General features: G+C 47.0%; 1 protein-coding gene across 4 annotated transcripts in view; it reads left to right on the top strand.

The window, feature by feature from the left end:
- The window catches only part of NRP2 (neuropilin 2), a 247,018-nt gene that overhangs the window by 204,900 nt on the left and 27,696 nt on the right, over positions 1-14,422 (top strand). The window contains exon 16 of one of the 4 annotated variants that reach the window (XM_053366105.1): positions 1,745-4,917. The exons of the other annotated variants lie outside the window; for them this stretch is intronic. Within the exon in view, the coding sequence (XP_053222080.1) occupies positions 1,745-2,025 (281 nt within the window). The 3' untranslated portion in view covers positions 2,026-4,917. Of the gene's footprint in view, positions 1-1,744; positions 4,918-14,422 lie in introns of those variants that run through there. 4 annotated transcript variants of the gene reach the window in all.

Genomic DNA, 14,422 nt, shown 5'->3' with positions numbered 1-14,422 from the left:
GGACTGAGGCTGTTTAGGGCTTTAAAGGTCAGCACCAACACTTTGAATTGTGCTTGGAAATGTACTGGGAGCCAATGCAGATCTCTCAGAACCGGTGTTATGTGGTCCCGGCAGCCACTCCCAGTCACCAGTCTAGCTGTCGCGTTCTGGATTAATTGCATAGAGATGGCTACCAAACTGGATGGCTTTGAAAGAGGATTAGACAAACTCATGAAGAGTAAGAATATCAGCGGCTGCTAGCCAGGATGGCTGTGTTCTGCCTCCACTGTCGCAAGGGGAGAGGGTGCTGTTAGGTCCTGCTTACCTGCTTTTCATAGACATTTGGTTGGCCACTCAAGAGAACAGGATGCTGGACCAGGTGAGCCTTTCACCTGATCCAGCAGGGGAACTTTTTTATTCACTTCTTTATACCTGAATGGGGAAGACATGGGAACAAATAAATGTGGTTGGCCTCTTTGCATCTCTTCGGGTCCTCAAGACACAACTTCAATGGGGTCAAAAAAACGTAAACATTGGAAATACAGTGGTACCTCGGGTTAAGTACTTAATTCGTTCCGGAGGTCTGTTCTTAACCTGAAACTGTTCTTAACCTGAAGCACCACTTTAGCTAATGGGGCCTCCTGCTGCTGCTGCCGCGCCGCCGGAGCACAATTTCTGTTCTCATCCTGAAGCAAAGTTCTTAACCTGAAGCACTATTTCTGGGTTAGTGGAGTCTGTAACCCGAAGCGTATGTAACCTGAAGCGTATGTAACCCGAGGTACTACTGTACAGAGATTCCAGGAGAGTTGTAAAACCTGAATTTGTAGCTTGCTGTAGTTGTTAAATATGAAGTTGTCATTAGTAACACACACAGAGAGACTGCAAACCTATTTACAGTCACCTGGGAGTGAATCTTATTGAATTCAACAGGTAGGAAGGGGAAAAATTGCAGTGTGAGACTGTTGCCATAAGCATTACTTACTGGGGAGTAAACTTCACCGAACACAGGGCGTCTTACTTCTGCCCGAAGGTCTCAGTTTAGCTGTGATTTGGAAAGCCATGCCTGAATTATAGAAGATAGCATTGCGGTGGGGATGGCCTTAAAAATTCTGGGTCTCTGAAGCATGATGACCTCCGGAAGGTCTTGCCTGCGGATTCCTTTTCTGCTTTTCTCCCCCCCCCCCCCATAGGAAAGAAGCATGTTTTTCATCTCTAGAATCTCTTCTGGGATCCTGTCACAACCTCCTTCGTACTTGGCAATTAAACTCTTGTCACGTGTTTTAAAAAAACCTGACGTGTTTTGTCATTGCTTGACAAACAAGTGCCACGCTGAAACAAGACGGAGCTGATTGTGGGTGGCTGTGGCAGGGAGCGCAAGGCTGGGGCGGGGGGGGCAGGGGGGGCGGCGCGGAAGCTGTTCCTTCCAAATATAATGGCTATGAACAACATTTACATCCTCTTTCCCCCTCCTCCTCCTCCTCCTCCTCCCAAGCCTAATTAATGAAATGCTTTAAATTGCCTGCTTGTCAAAAACCCAAATTACGTTCCCACCCAGGGGAAAGCTCGGTCATGCAGACCTTTATTTAAGTTGCTGGGAACTCTGAAACGCATGTATATGTGTGTGTGTATGCTTTGACGAGTGTAATGAATGTTCAGTTTATCTGTTAAACCCAGCCTTAGAGAGATGCATAGATGCCAATAGATGTAAGGTTTTGAAAAACGCTATAGCATGCCACCTAGCAACGTTCTTCTGTCTCTCCCCCAGGGGCCACCCTTCTGCCAGGGAACGAGCCCACAGTGGACACGGTGTCAGTGCAGCCCATCCCAGCCTACTGGTATTACGTTATGGCCGCCGGAGGTGCTGTTCTGGTTGTGGTCTCCGTCGTGCTGGCTCTTGTGCTTCACTACCACCGCTTCCGCTATGCGGCCAAGAAGAGCGATCACTCCATCACCTACAAAAGCTCCCACTATGCCAGCGGGGCCCCTCTGGCGGTGGAGCCCACCTTAACGATAAAACTAGAGCAAGACCGCAGTTCGCATTGCTGAGAGCGGAGCCAGGAAACACACAGAAACTTTTTAAAAAGAGACTTTCAGAGACGTTGCCTCAATTTTGCACTTTTCCTCCTCACCCAGCATATCTGTGAACTCTATAGACATCTCCCCTTCGTTCTCTTGACAAAAAAAACACACTCTTAAAAACGGTAATGCTGCATCGTGGATCGCGAGAGGAGACTTGCCTCCCCCCCATCCCAGTCTCTTTGAAAGTGAATGCTCCTTTTATTTCGTTTCTCAAGGACTTGTGGGGTTTTTTTTGTCCCCGGTAGACAACTTGCAAGAAAACTCAGTAGCGCGTCAGGAGGAGTATGCCAGAGTAAAGTTGTGTGTGCTTGTATTATCTCTTACCTATCTATGTATGTAAGTGTGCATGTGGGGGGGGGGAATTGGCTGAATGGCTATTTCGAAAAGGTCTTTTGGGACTTGCTTGTGCCGCTGCGACCTTCACAAGGGAGTGCTTTTCCCCCCCCTGACCTGCCTCGTGGAAGGCCCAGAACACCTTTTTTTTGAGGACAGATACACTGATTTGTTTACTAGGAGAAGTGAACGATGCTTTTTGTTGCCTTATCTAGCTCTGGCTGGGTTTACATTTGATATCCTTAATGAAAACGTCAGCAGGTTCATGCTGATTTGGGGGGGGGGTGGAGGAGAGGCTGTGCCCCTGGAAAATTTTAAATGGCAAGCCTAAAGATAGGGCAAAAACAAAATGCCACAGTGTATGATGGGGGAGAACTGAGAAAGGCTTGGAGACGGTCAACTTCAAGGTCTTGTAGGCTTCCTTCACCTCCGCCCCCCCAGAAATCACAAAAACATAGCCATCGTTTTGGTAGTGGAATTAATCCCTCAACAAAACAAATATTTTTCAAGTTGCCTTATTAAAAAAAAGAGAAGCTTGTAATGAATGTTCAGTTTATCTGTTAAACCCAGCCTTAGAGAGATGCATAGATGCCAATAGATGTAAGGTTTTGAAAAACGCTATAGCTCCATGAATCTGAGGTTTATTTCATTTTATAGGTAAACCTCACTCTTGGTGATGCTTTCTTTTCTTTTCTTTTTTGTGAGAGCAAAGAAATGCCGCCATTGTGTTTTTACTGGTAATTTTGAAAAAAGACACAAAAAACGCTTTTGCCCTCTTGTTTTCTCTCTCCATGTCGACATAAATGGCTGCCTGACACAATTTACTTTCGTGGCCATGTTGCTTCTTAAGATGTTGGTAATGACATCTGTCAACCAAAGCCCCGAGAATAGGGCCTGCTAAAACCCAACTATCTCTGCATCTTTAACGAAGATGGTATAATGGAGCCTCTATCTATTGATTTTGCTCTGAAGTAATGCAATGGAAATGCCTTATATAGATTTATCAAGTGATAACACACAAAGGTGGTTGGAACAGTTAAATCGGACATATTTTCTGGCAAAAGACATCTCCACTGAACACTTTGTTTGCTTAAAAAAAATATCCAGCCATGACTACTGCTATATCCTTCTTAAAGTTCCTGTCTGCCATTTCTCCCTCATGTGAAAACTGAGAATTCAGGAGAGAGTAGCAGCGTTGTAATACTGGGGGTGAAAGTCATGAGTGCTTTCCATTATGGAAGCCCTACTAAAATCACTGGGGGCATATCCAGGTTTCCTCTTGTCCTGCTGCTCCCTGCTGGGGAAAACTGCTCTTTTGTGCTCATTCAGAGCAAACAGCAATCAGGTTTTCCACATATTTCTTCCGATTTAGAGAGTGGTTTTCCCTGGGAAAGGAGCCGGGCAAGGGGGAAACCGCTCAGCCCCGTGTCTTGGGGGCGGTGCACACCTCTTCTTGCCCCATTCTTTCTAGGCACGGGACAGTGGAAGTGTGGACCGACCCCAAGACCTGTCCCTGATATAACCATGCGGGACAAACTCCCAGTGGGTTGAACCCTATGTATGTACAGGGTTGGCATGGGTCATGAAAGAGAGTGGATATTCTTTGCCAGTTCCCCAAAATGAACACTTTTATCTAGGGGTGTCTATGTCACATCCTGCCGCCCTGTGTTATTCAGGTAGCATGCTCTAAGTGCATGTAGCAAATTTACTCTGTCCAGATGCTTGCTTAGCTGGTTTAAAATGCCACACAGTGCTGTTTATTAGGGAAATTGTTCTTTAAAGTGCAGAGTGTATATGGGGGTGGGGTTGGGGAAAGGAGCGTGTGCGCTTATAAACTGCATCTAGAAAGAAGGGATTTGTGAGAGCAAAGCGATCACCTGTCCCAGATCACAGAATATTTTTTGGGGGGGGAGGGGAGAGACACCTTGCCTCTGAGCAAGGTGACAACTTCATCTTATGCCAGAAGATAAGCAGATGCCACCTTTTGAGATGTGATTTGTTCGTTCTTGTGGGTCCCAAGAGAACATCTTCCTGTGTGGAAGTAAATAATGTTAGTAAGTACCTTAATTTCTGTATCCCTGGTACGTGTGATCAGAAATCTCCAAAGTGAATTTGGCACCCTGGGCTCCTTTGGAAGGAAAGGTGGGATAAAAACATAATAAATAAATAAAATAAAACGAGAAAAATGTAAACTTTTCCCTCCCACTGATTTTCCTGATCTCCCCACCCCCAACAGCAGTCAAGTGTAAATACCTCCAGTTGTATTCCAGATTTCACAATAGTTCAAATATGCTCAGCCTGGCTGTGTTTTAACCCAATTGAGAGATTCCCATTTTTAGATATTCGCCAAAGACTGCCCTGCCACCCTGCCGTGATTTTTACTGCCACTTTTCACCCCCGCCCCTTAACAGCTATGACATTGTCAACATCACCCAGTTGCCTGTGTGTGAAAATATCTTGTGGAATTTTGAAATTCTTGACAATGTACTGTGTGGAATGTAATAAAATGATGATATTTTTTATAGATATATCTGGTTTTTGTCCCCCTTCTCCTCCCGATCGGATTGTAAGAACAGTGTGTCTGAACGAAAATGTATTTCCAAATATGTGTGTGCGTGTGTATTGTCTAGGGGCTCTTTAGATCTGTTCTTTCAGGACAGAGCCTTATCGGTGTGTTTCACGCAGGAGAGAGGGGGTAATCAAAGGAAGGGGGGAACCAGCTGGACAAATGGTAGGTGTAAGATTAGAGACTGGGGGGAAACTGAATCTGCAGCACCACAAACATGGCTGAAGTTATTGTGGACTGAACAAGAAATGCAAGGCCAAGAGGCCAGACAAGATGACTAAAGACCGCTGGAATGTGAGGCTATGGATTTCCAACACCCAGGTGGGGAAATATGGAAGCTTATGAAGCCCTCGCCTCTCCAGGAGAACTTGACATTAAAACACTTTGATCACCTCCACTTTGAAATTGGAGGCTTAAATCTTAATACATTAAAGCCACTGATTTGAAGTGAAGGAAAGGGTTGGAGGAGTTGGATTACCGTATTTTTTGCTCTATAACACGCACCCGACCATAACACGCACATAGTTTTTAGAGGAGGAAAACAAGAAAAAAAAATATTCTAAACGAAACAGTGGATGTATGATTTTTGTGGTTCATGCTGTGGCCACAGACATGTGATCTGACGGTGAGTTTGGGGTAGCCCAATGAAAAAATCCTGAGGATCCATGTGGATCCATGCTTTGTAACCATGTTTTTGCACCACTGCGGCCCCAGGCAACAGTGGGTGCATGATTTTTTTGGTGCAAGCTGTAGCCATGGACATGCTATGTGATCTGATGGTGAATTTGGGGTGACCCAGTGCAAAAATCCTTAGGATCCATGTGGATCCGTGCTTTGTAACCATGTTTTAAGTGGGGAGGGAAGGAAAAGCACTCAAGGGACAAGGAGCACGCGTGGGGTGGGTGGAGAAGGATGCTGCTAATAATGAAGAAGAGGGGTATAAGGGGAGAAGGCTCCTCTCCTCTCCCGCTTTGCTCCTTTAAAGCAAGCAGGCTCTGCTTTTCTCCCTCCTCCCCGCTCATCCCCGGCTTAGCGAGCTGAAAAACTTTGCTGCTATGTAGCGAGCTGAGTGGGGAGGAGAGAGGGACAGAGAGCCTGCTTGCTTTAAAGGAACCAACCGGACAGGAGCCGCTTACACTCGTATAAGCAGCGCCTCTCCTCTCCCGCTTTTCTCCTCTAAAGCAAGCAGGCTCTCTGTCCCTCTCTCCTCTCCACTCAGTGGCTCTTCTCCCGCTTTGCTGTTTCAAAGCGAGCCACGGAGGAGGGAAGGAAGGGGAACCATGGATCCTCTGCTCACGACTTCAGCAGATCCCCCCGCCATCCGTAGGCATTCGCTCCATAACACGCACAGACATTTCCCCTTACTTTCTAGGAGGAAAAAAGTGAGTGTTATGGAGCAAAAAATACGGTATATCACCACAGCACTTTCCCCCCCCCCCCTGAAGATTATGCTGCTGTTATCCCAGGAATAAAGCAAATAGCCCCCGATTTCATCTCACTAGAGTAGACCACAACCACCACATAACCCCTAGTCATACTTTGAAAGACCGGACACTTTGGTCATCCTGGCGAATGCCGAGCGGACATTGAAAAATTTGAAACCTGCTCTTGGTTATGAATGCAGAGAATGACGCAAGTCGACGGTGGGCTAGCTGTTTCACACAAATTGATTTTGAGTGTGCAGCTGCTTACACGCCATCAGATAATACTGGAAACCAGGGGTAATTGCAATTACCGGGATTCTTTTGGGGGGATGTAAATATGCTTTAGGAGGGACACGGGTGGCACTGTGGTCTAAACCACTGAGCCTCTTGGGCTTGCCGATCAGAAGGTCGGTGGTTCGAATCCCCGCGACGGGGTGAGCTCCCGTTGCTCGGTCTCTGCTCCTGCCAACCTAGCAGTTCGAAAGCATGTCAAAGTGCAAGTAGGTCAGTGAGTACCGCTCTGGTGGGAAGGTAAATGGCATTTTCATGCGCTGCTCTGGTTTGCCAGAAGCGGCTTAGTCATGCTGGCCACATGACCCGGAAGCTGTACGCCGGCTCCCTCGGCCATTAAAGCGAGATGAGCGCCACAACCCCAGAGTCGTCTGCGACTGGACCTAACGGTCAGGGGTCCCTTTACCTTTATCTTTAAATATGCTTTAAATGCATGGTGTGTCTAGTACGCAGCCTGAACAACAAGGACAAGGAAGCTGCTTCCCACATAACTACACATAAGAGTAGCTCGTTGACAGAGCTAAGGGCAGTCTAGAGTTGTGTCTCTCTTGCCTGTCTTCAGCTGATCTGCAGAATTTCAGAGGCTCTGTAGAAGCACATGGGGATCACAGGGCACTGCCTTATATTGAGTCAAACCTTTGGTCCATCTAGTTCTGCGCCTTTACATTTTTATGGATGCAGTAAACTCACAAATTATGCACATGGCAAAAAAAAAATTACTTTAAAAGGGGCCAGCTCTCTGGGGAAAATTGACATTGGCAAGCCCGCCCACCATTGAAGCCAACGGACTATATGTAATGTTGGCTTTAGGTGTGATCCCTGGAACGTAATCCCCACGTAAGTTGTGGGCTTACTGTATAGGGTAAAGGTAAAGGGACCCCTGACCTTTAGGTCCAGTCGTGACCAACTCTGGGGTTGCGGCGCTCATCTCGCTTTATTGGTCGAGGGAGCCGGCGTACAGCTTCTGGGACATGTGGCCAGCATGACTAAGCCACTTCTGGCGAACCAGAGCAGCGCACGGAAACGCCGTTTACCTTCCCACCGGAGGGGTATGTATTTATCTACTTGCACTTTGATGTGCTTTTGAACTGCTTGGTTGGCAGGAGCAGAGACCGAGCGACGGGAGCTCACCCCGTCATGGGGATTCGAACCGCCGACCTTCTGATCAGCAAGCCCTAGGCTCTGTGGTTTAACCCACAGCGCCACCTGCGTTACTGTATAGGAAGATCTAAAGTTGCTGGTGTGTGTTTGGGGAGGAAACAGCCCCCTGGCGTTGTCTGTGCCTGCCCACTTCCCTTAGTTTTCCTCAGGAATCTTAGAGTATAATTAGATTGTACAACAGAAAAGTGCTGCTGTTGCTACTCGCTTCTCCTCTCCCCTGTTTAATTCAGCTGAGGGAAACCTTTGGCCCTCCAGATGTTGCCAAACTGCAACTCCCATCATCCCTGCCCATTGCCCACGCTTGTCGGGACTGATGGGAGTTGTAGTTCAGCACCATCGGCTGGCAGGGGCAAAGGTTGCCCACACCTGCCCTAACTGAACACCGTGCAAGAGATGGCTTCATGTTTTGCCTTGGCTTGCTGTTGGCTGCACATCACTTGCAGTCCAGTTCAGCAGTCCACAACAAGAAGTTATGAAGAAGGAAGCGGAAGTGTGTGGAAGGGACACTCCTTCCTGTTTCCTAAGCGCTTGTGCCCTCCATTGGCCCTGCTTCAGAGGGAGAAGAGGTTCCTTTGCAAGGTAAGTGGAAGGCTTTTCCATGCATAGCAAAGCCTGGTGTGGCAGAAGTTCCCACCCCTTGGCAGAGACTATCTAAGTTTGCATGTGCCTGCCTAGTTAAATTATGTGTCTGAATGTGTGTGTGTGTGGGCACCCAAGGAGGTGTGTGTTCGCCACATCCATCACCAGCATGTGGCTTTTGGAAAGCTGCCCCCAGGCCCCATAAAGGTCAACCACCTATTTTAGAGCTGTGTTGGTCCACTGGATGACCTGACCAGTTGCTGAATTAGCTGATGAGCTTTCCAATGCTGTCTTGGCTGCAATTCCTTCATCAGATGGGCTCCCTCAGTAGCACTGAAATCTGGTCACAAGTAATCCTAGTTTGGGACTCCTGGTGCCTTACAGAACCCGTCTCTTGGGCTGGTTCGTATGTCACTTATGGCTCTTATCAATTCACAAAAGTAGTCTACTCATTGTGAGCAATATTTCCGGGAAGGAAGGAGCACACATAATACTGAAAATCAACTTGTGTGGGTAAGGCGTTTTTTGTTACAGCACACATCCTGCTCACAGAAGGTGATCTGGGGTATGACACTCATCCTCACCCACCCCGGTAAATTATGCTACTCATGTCCATAGTCCAGGGGTCAGCAACCTTTTTCAGCTGTGGGCCAGTCCACCGTCCCTCAGACCATGTGGTTGGCCGGACAATATTTTGGAAAAAAAAGATGAATGAATTCCTATGCCCCACAAATAACCCAGAGATGCATTTTAAATAAAAGGACACATTCTACTCATGTAAAAACAAGCTGATTCCTGGACCGTCCATGGGCCGGATTTAGAAGGCGATTGGGCCGGATCCAGCCCCCGGGCCTTAGGTAGCCTATCCCTGCCCATAGTCCATAGTTACAGATCAGCCCAAACTTGAAGATCTGACAATGTTCCTTTTTTATGTGCTCTGAGATCTGGTGAGCCAAATGATGGCAGAAAATAGGTCTGATTTTTAGATGCAGAGAGGGTCAACGTTTACTCCAATTTCAGCTCCTGACAGAGCTTGGCGAAAGCTGGAAACAGCTGTAAGAAAGCCACACACACAAACACACCCCACGACAAATTTTGGGAAGGGGAATTGGTGCTGATATTTTGTAGGACCCTTAATTTGAAGAAACTTGCATTGGCAAATGTCTAGATCCTTGGGTTTTTTTAAACAACAACAACAACAACAGCAACTAAAAACACGGCTTAATTTAAGCCACGAGATTGCTAAATCTTATTACCCAGATCCTGATTTCCAGTGTTGTGTCACTGAAATGACACAAATGGTGAAAGAGAACTGTTCTAACCATATGCAGAATGTTTTCTCCTCACTAGGTAAAGGTAAAGGGACCCCTGACCATTAGGTCCTGTCGTGGCCGACTCTAGGGTTGCAGTGCTCATCTCGCTTTATTGGCCGAGGGAGCCGGCGTACAGCTTCCGGGTCATGTGGCCAGCATGACTAAGCCACTTCTGGCGAACCAGAGCAGCGCACAGAAATGCCATTTACCTTCCCGCCGGAGCAGTACCTATTTATCTACTTGCACTTTGAGGTGCTTTCGAACTGCTAGGTTGGCAGGAGCAGGGACTGAGCAATGGGAGCTCACCCCGTCACGGGGATTTGAACCGCCGACCTTCTGATCGGCAAGTCCTAGGCTCTGTGGTTTAACCCACAGCGCCACCCATGTCCCTTTTCCTCCTCACTAGTGAGTAACTATATCTAGCATCCATACATCTGGGATGGGGTTGGGTTCCAAGTTGAAGACTAAACCCTGATCCTAATTCTTATCTGTGGTGCTCTGCTGACTAATCTCAGACAAGGATCAAACCCCATTTATGCATAAGATTCAAGCCTCAGTGATAGCTTACCACTCCCAGTTTTTTTCTTTCTGTCAGTGCTTGTTAGGAACATAATCATCTTGATCAGCTGAGCCAACTCATATGATTCATTTGGGATTCTGCTAAAGTGTTCAGTTACTGATTGTGATTATGCCAGATTTCTCAGGAGAGCGTACCCAGGAGACGAGACACATCATTTCAAAACGTCCCAGAGGGTTCAAGATAGCTCAGCTACAGCAAAACAAGGCAAGAAGCTGCCATTCAAAAAGCACATTTGCAAAAAAAACCTTTGGTAATTAGGATGTGTATCTGGCCAGCTTGCCCACCGTCAAATGCCTCTATGGGGTGGAGGGGGTGAAATAGCTTAGCCTCGGCCGTTTCAGATCTGCATAACCCTAAATGAATTATGCGGAAAAACTGGAGCAGCACCCCAATTTTGAGAAACTATTCCTTGCACCGTGCTGACCCTGACAGCAATGGGGACCCGAATGACTCCTCATTCTTACCTGCAGCGCACCTCCATGTGCATTAAAGGGATAGAGCTCATATGATGGCTTCTTAGTACTGTCGGCGCTGAGATTTTATGTGCAGTATATGGCGCTGTGGGTTAAACCACAGAGCCTAGGACTTGCCGATCAGAAGGTCGGTGGTTCGAATCCCCGCGATGGGGTGAGCTCCCGTTGCTCGGTCCTTGCTCCTGCCAACCTAGCAGTTCGAAAGCACGTCAAAGTGCAAGTAGATAAATAGGTACCGCTCTGGCGGGAAGGTAAATGGCGTTTCCGTGCTCTGCTCTGGTTCGCCAGAAGCAGCTTAGTCATGCTGGCCACATGACTTGGAAGCTGTACGCCGGCTCCCTCAGCAAATAAAGTGAGATGAGCGCCGCAACCCCAGAGTCGGTCACGACTGGACCTAAAGGCCAGGGGTCCCTTTACCCTTTACCTTACATCTGGTAAGTCAGGGTTTTTATGTGTCCTCAGGCAAAACAGCTGAGGAATTTGAAGGGAAACCAAAAATATCAATGAGTAATGGAAATTGTCAGATGAATTGGCACAAATACATATTGAATTTGTGAAGGATCCTTTTCTTAGGGTAAAGGACTGGAATAGATCACATCCATGGGATGCTGTCTAGCCCTGGGGTGGGGGGAAAGTGGTCCTCAAGATGTTGCTGGACTACAACTCCCATTATCCACAGCCAGCAGAGCCAGTGGTCAATGCTGCTGGGAGTTGTAGGCTAGCACCATCTCTGGATGGTCAAAGGTTCCTCACTCCTAGTGTAGCCATTTGATTCTGTGCTCCTCAGGGTGTGTTGTCTACCTTTATGCAAATCTGCGCTCTTTGTCTAGGGCTGTGGATTGATTATTAAGGTCACTTTTTATTTAGAAGAGAATAATAATAAAATTTTATTTATATCCCACCCTCCCCAGCCGAAGCCAGGCTCAGAGCAGCTAACAACAGTAAAATAATACAACATTCTAAAACCATTCATTATGAAATCATTTCAGAGTCAAATTAATGGCAACCATTGGGCTGGAGTTCTATGAGGATTACAGAAGGAGAGGGTCAGGCTGTGCCTCAGCCAAGGGCCTGGTGGAACAGCTCTGTCTTGCAGGCCCTGCAGAAAGATGTCAAGTCCCGCAGGGCCCCGGATTCTTGTGGCAGAGCGTTCCACCAGATTGGAGCCACAGCCGAAAAAGCCCTGGCTCTGGTCGAGGCCAGCCTAACCTCCCTGTGGCCCGAGACCTCCAAGATGTTTTCGTTTGAAGACCGTAGGGTCCTCCGTGGGGCATACCAGGAGAGGCGGTCCCGTAGGTACGAGGGTCCTAGGCCATATAGGGCTTTAAAGGTTAAAACCAGCACCTTAAACCTGATCCTGTACTCCACCGGGAGCCAGTGCAGCTGGTATAAGAATTGATTCCACATAAATTTACCTATTTCAAAGCAGATGACTGTTTTTACAAAGGCAACAAACTTCTCAGATTAAGAGGGATGCGTCTAAATAAAAGGCGTATGAGGGGTGTCTGATATGTTGACTCAGCACCCCCTCTACTCATATGCCACCAAGAAACATGGGTTAACACAGCTGTGGGAATCAGCAGAATCTGCACAAGTGATTAAGAGATCTGCACTTCGTTTTTTACAGACACCGTATGCCATACTTCCCAGTTTAGCAAGGAAACTGCTGTTGAGTTGCATCTTACCCCTGGCCAATGGATAATTGTTGAAAAAGTCATATTAAATAAATTGCCTGAATGAACTGGAAGCACCTAGATCATTCCTATCAACCCTTCGGCATTTAAAAGCCTTTTGCTAGTCTTAAACATCCCCATCCCCTCCTACCCACCCACTCCATGTTCAATGAAATGAATCAGTTCATTAGAGCAATTAGCTTTTCATCTTTCATATTGTCTTAATCTGGATAAAGTGCTAATGGGGAACAAAAATGGTCATGTTCTCAGTTGGTATCAATTTCCATAATCCCGCTGCCTTCAGGCGTGTTAGATGGATTCACCAAAAGAACTTGATTGATTACTCTGGAGACGGAGGCAGCCCCGAGGAACAAATATGAGCAGTTAGAGGAATTCTGACGGGCAAGTGTTAGAAGTCAGAATGGCAAGTGGGTTGTTAGGGTCAGACTTCAAGCAGCTATAATTTTTCAACGGCAACATTCTTGGCCGCAAAATGCTTTCCACGTAGGAGAGGATAAAAAGACGGAGAGCTTCCGCTTGGATGAGAGGTGGTGGGACTGAATTATCAGCATTTAACTTATAATGAGTGGTTTGCAAAGAGCAAGTGGTGTCTGCAGACTTTTTTAAAAATAAGAATGGGCTGGAATCAAAATCAGATTTTAACACATGGCAGATTTAAAATAAAACAAGGCCGTATGTTTTTCACGATGCACGGGGTTAGCTTCATTAACGCTTCAGGTATCCGTAATCCTTTTAACATTTACAGTCTACAAAGGAAGGGAAGAGGATGGAGTACTCTATTTAATACAGTGAGCTGACAGAACTTGTGGAGGCATCTAGCTTGGAGCACCTCAAGCAAGCTTAGATGCTGCAAGCAGAGCTCCCAACGTCTGAGTTGGCCTCCTCCGGCCATTTTCAGACTGGAAGGCACATGCTTTCCTAAAATACAGGCGCCAAATGTGCCAGATTGAGCCCTGGCGTTTGGGCCCTTCTCCTTCCCAAGTCTTCCACCCAACTTTCCCTTCTCCTGACGTGAGGCCAAATGGGAGTTCTTGCTCCAGCAGATGAGAGAGGAGGACAGGGGCAAAAGGACCCAGGGGGAAGTGGGGCAGGAAAGGTAATCGAAAAGGCAATGTACATCGCTGGGGGTGCGATACACAGGGAGTATCGGCCAATCAGCAGTTCCCTGCCAAATAATATCTTCTGGGTGTGGCTTGAAGAGATTTTCAGGGGCCAGAGAGAGAGAGACCAGGGGTCCACAGTTTGCCTGTGGGCCTGAGGTTCCCCTTCTCTGCGTCCCAGAAAGCAGCTTTGTCCACATTCTAACTTCTTTGTGAGTTGGTGGCATCCTGTGTCCAAAGCTGAGGTGGATTATATGTACAGTCGTACCTCAGAAGTCGAACAGAATCAATTCCAGAAGTCCATTTGACTTCGGAAACGTTTGACTACCAAAGCACTGCTTCTGATTGGCTGCAGGGAGTTCCTGCAGCCAATCAGAAGCCGTGAAAGCCCTGTTGGACGTTTGGCTTCCAAAAGAACGCTCACTTACTTCTGGGTTTTGATCGTTCGGGAGCCGAAACGTACAAGTTCTGGGACGTTTGAGAACCAAGGTATGACTGTATAGAGACCGAGAGACCGACAATCTCATGTGGAAGTTCTCAGTATGTAGCACAACCCAGAGGTTGTCAGGCTGACACAAAAATATTTTGTTTTTGTATGAAGCTCTGTCCAAAACATTTCAGCTTGGCTAGGTTCCTTTAAACATTTAAATTTGGCAAGAGGTTTTCTTTTTCTTTTTTTAGCCCTTATATAAACTCAAAAGAGTTTGCAAAAAGAAAGCTGGTTGTCATTGATCTGGCTGTGTGCAACAGGAGAATTACACAATATCTCTGTGTGTGGTTGCAACTCATTCCAGGCATTCAGAGAAAAACTCTGATGCGCACCTACAAAGTACAGACATCATCTGTAACA

The sequence above is a fragment of the Podarcis raffonei genome, chromosome 1 (genome assembly GCF_027172205.1).
Source record: "Podarcis raffonei isolate rPodRaf1 chromosome 1, rPodRaf1.pri, whole genome shotgun sequence".
Classification (NCBI taxonomy): domain Eukaryota; kingdom Metazoa; phylum Chordata; class Lepidosauria; order Squamata; family Lacertidae; genus Podarcis; species Podarcis raffonei.
The sequence above is the reverse complement of the archived record's forward strand: the minus strand, read 5'-3'. Positions and strand labels throughout refer to the sequence as shown.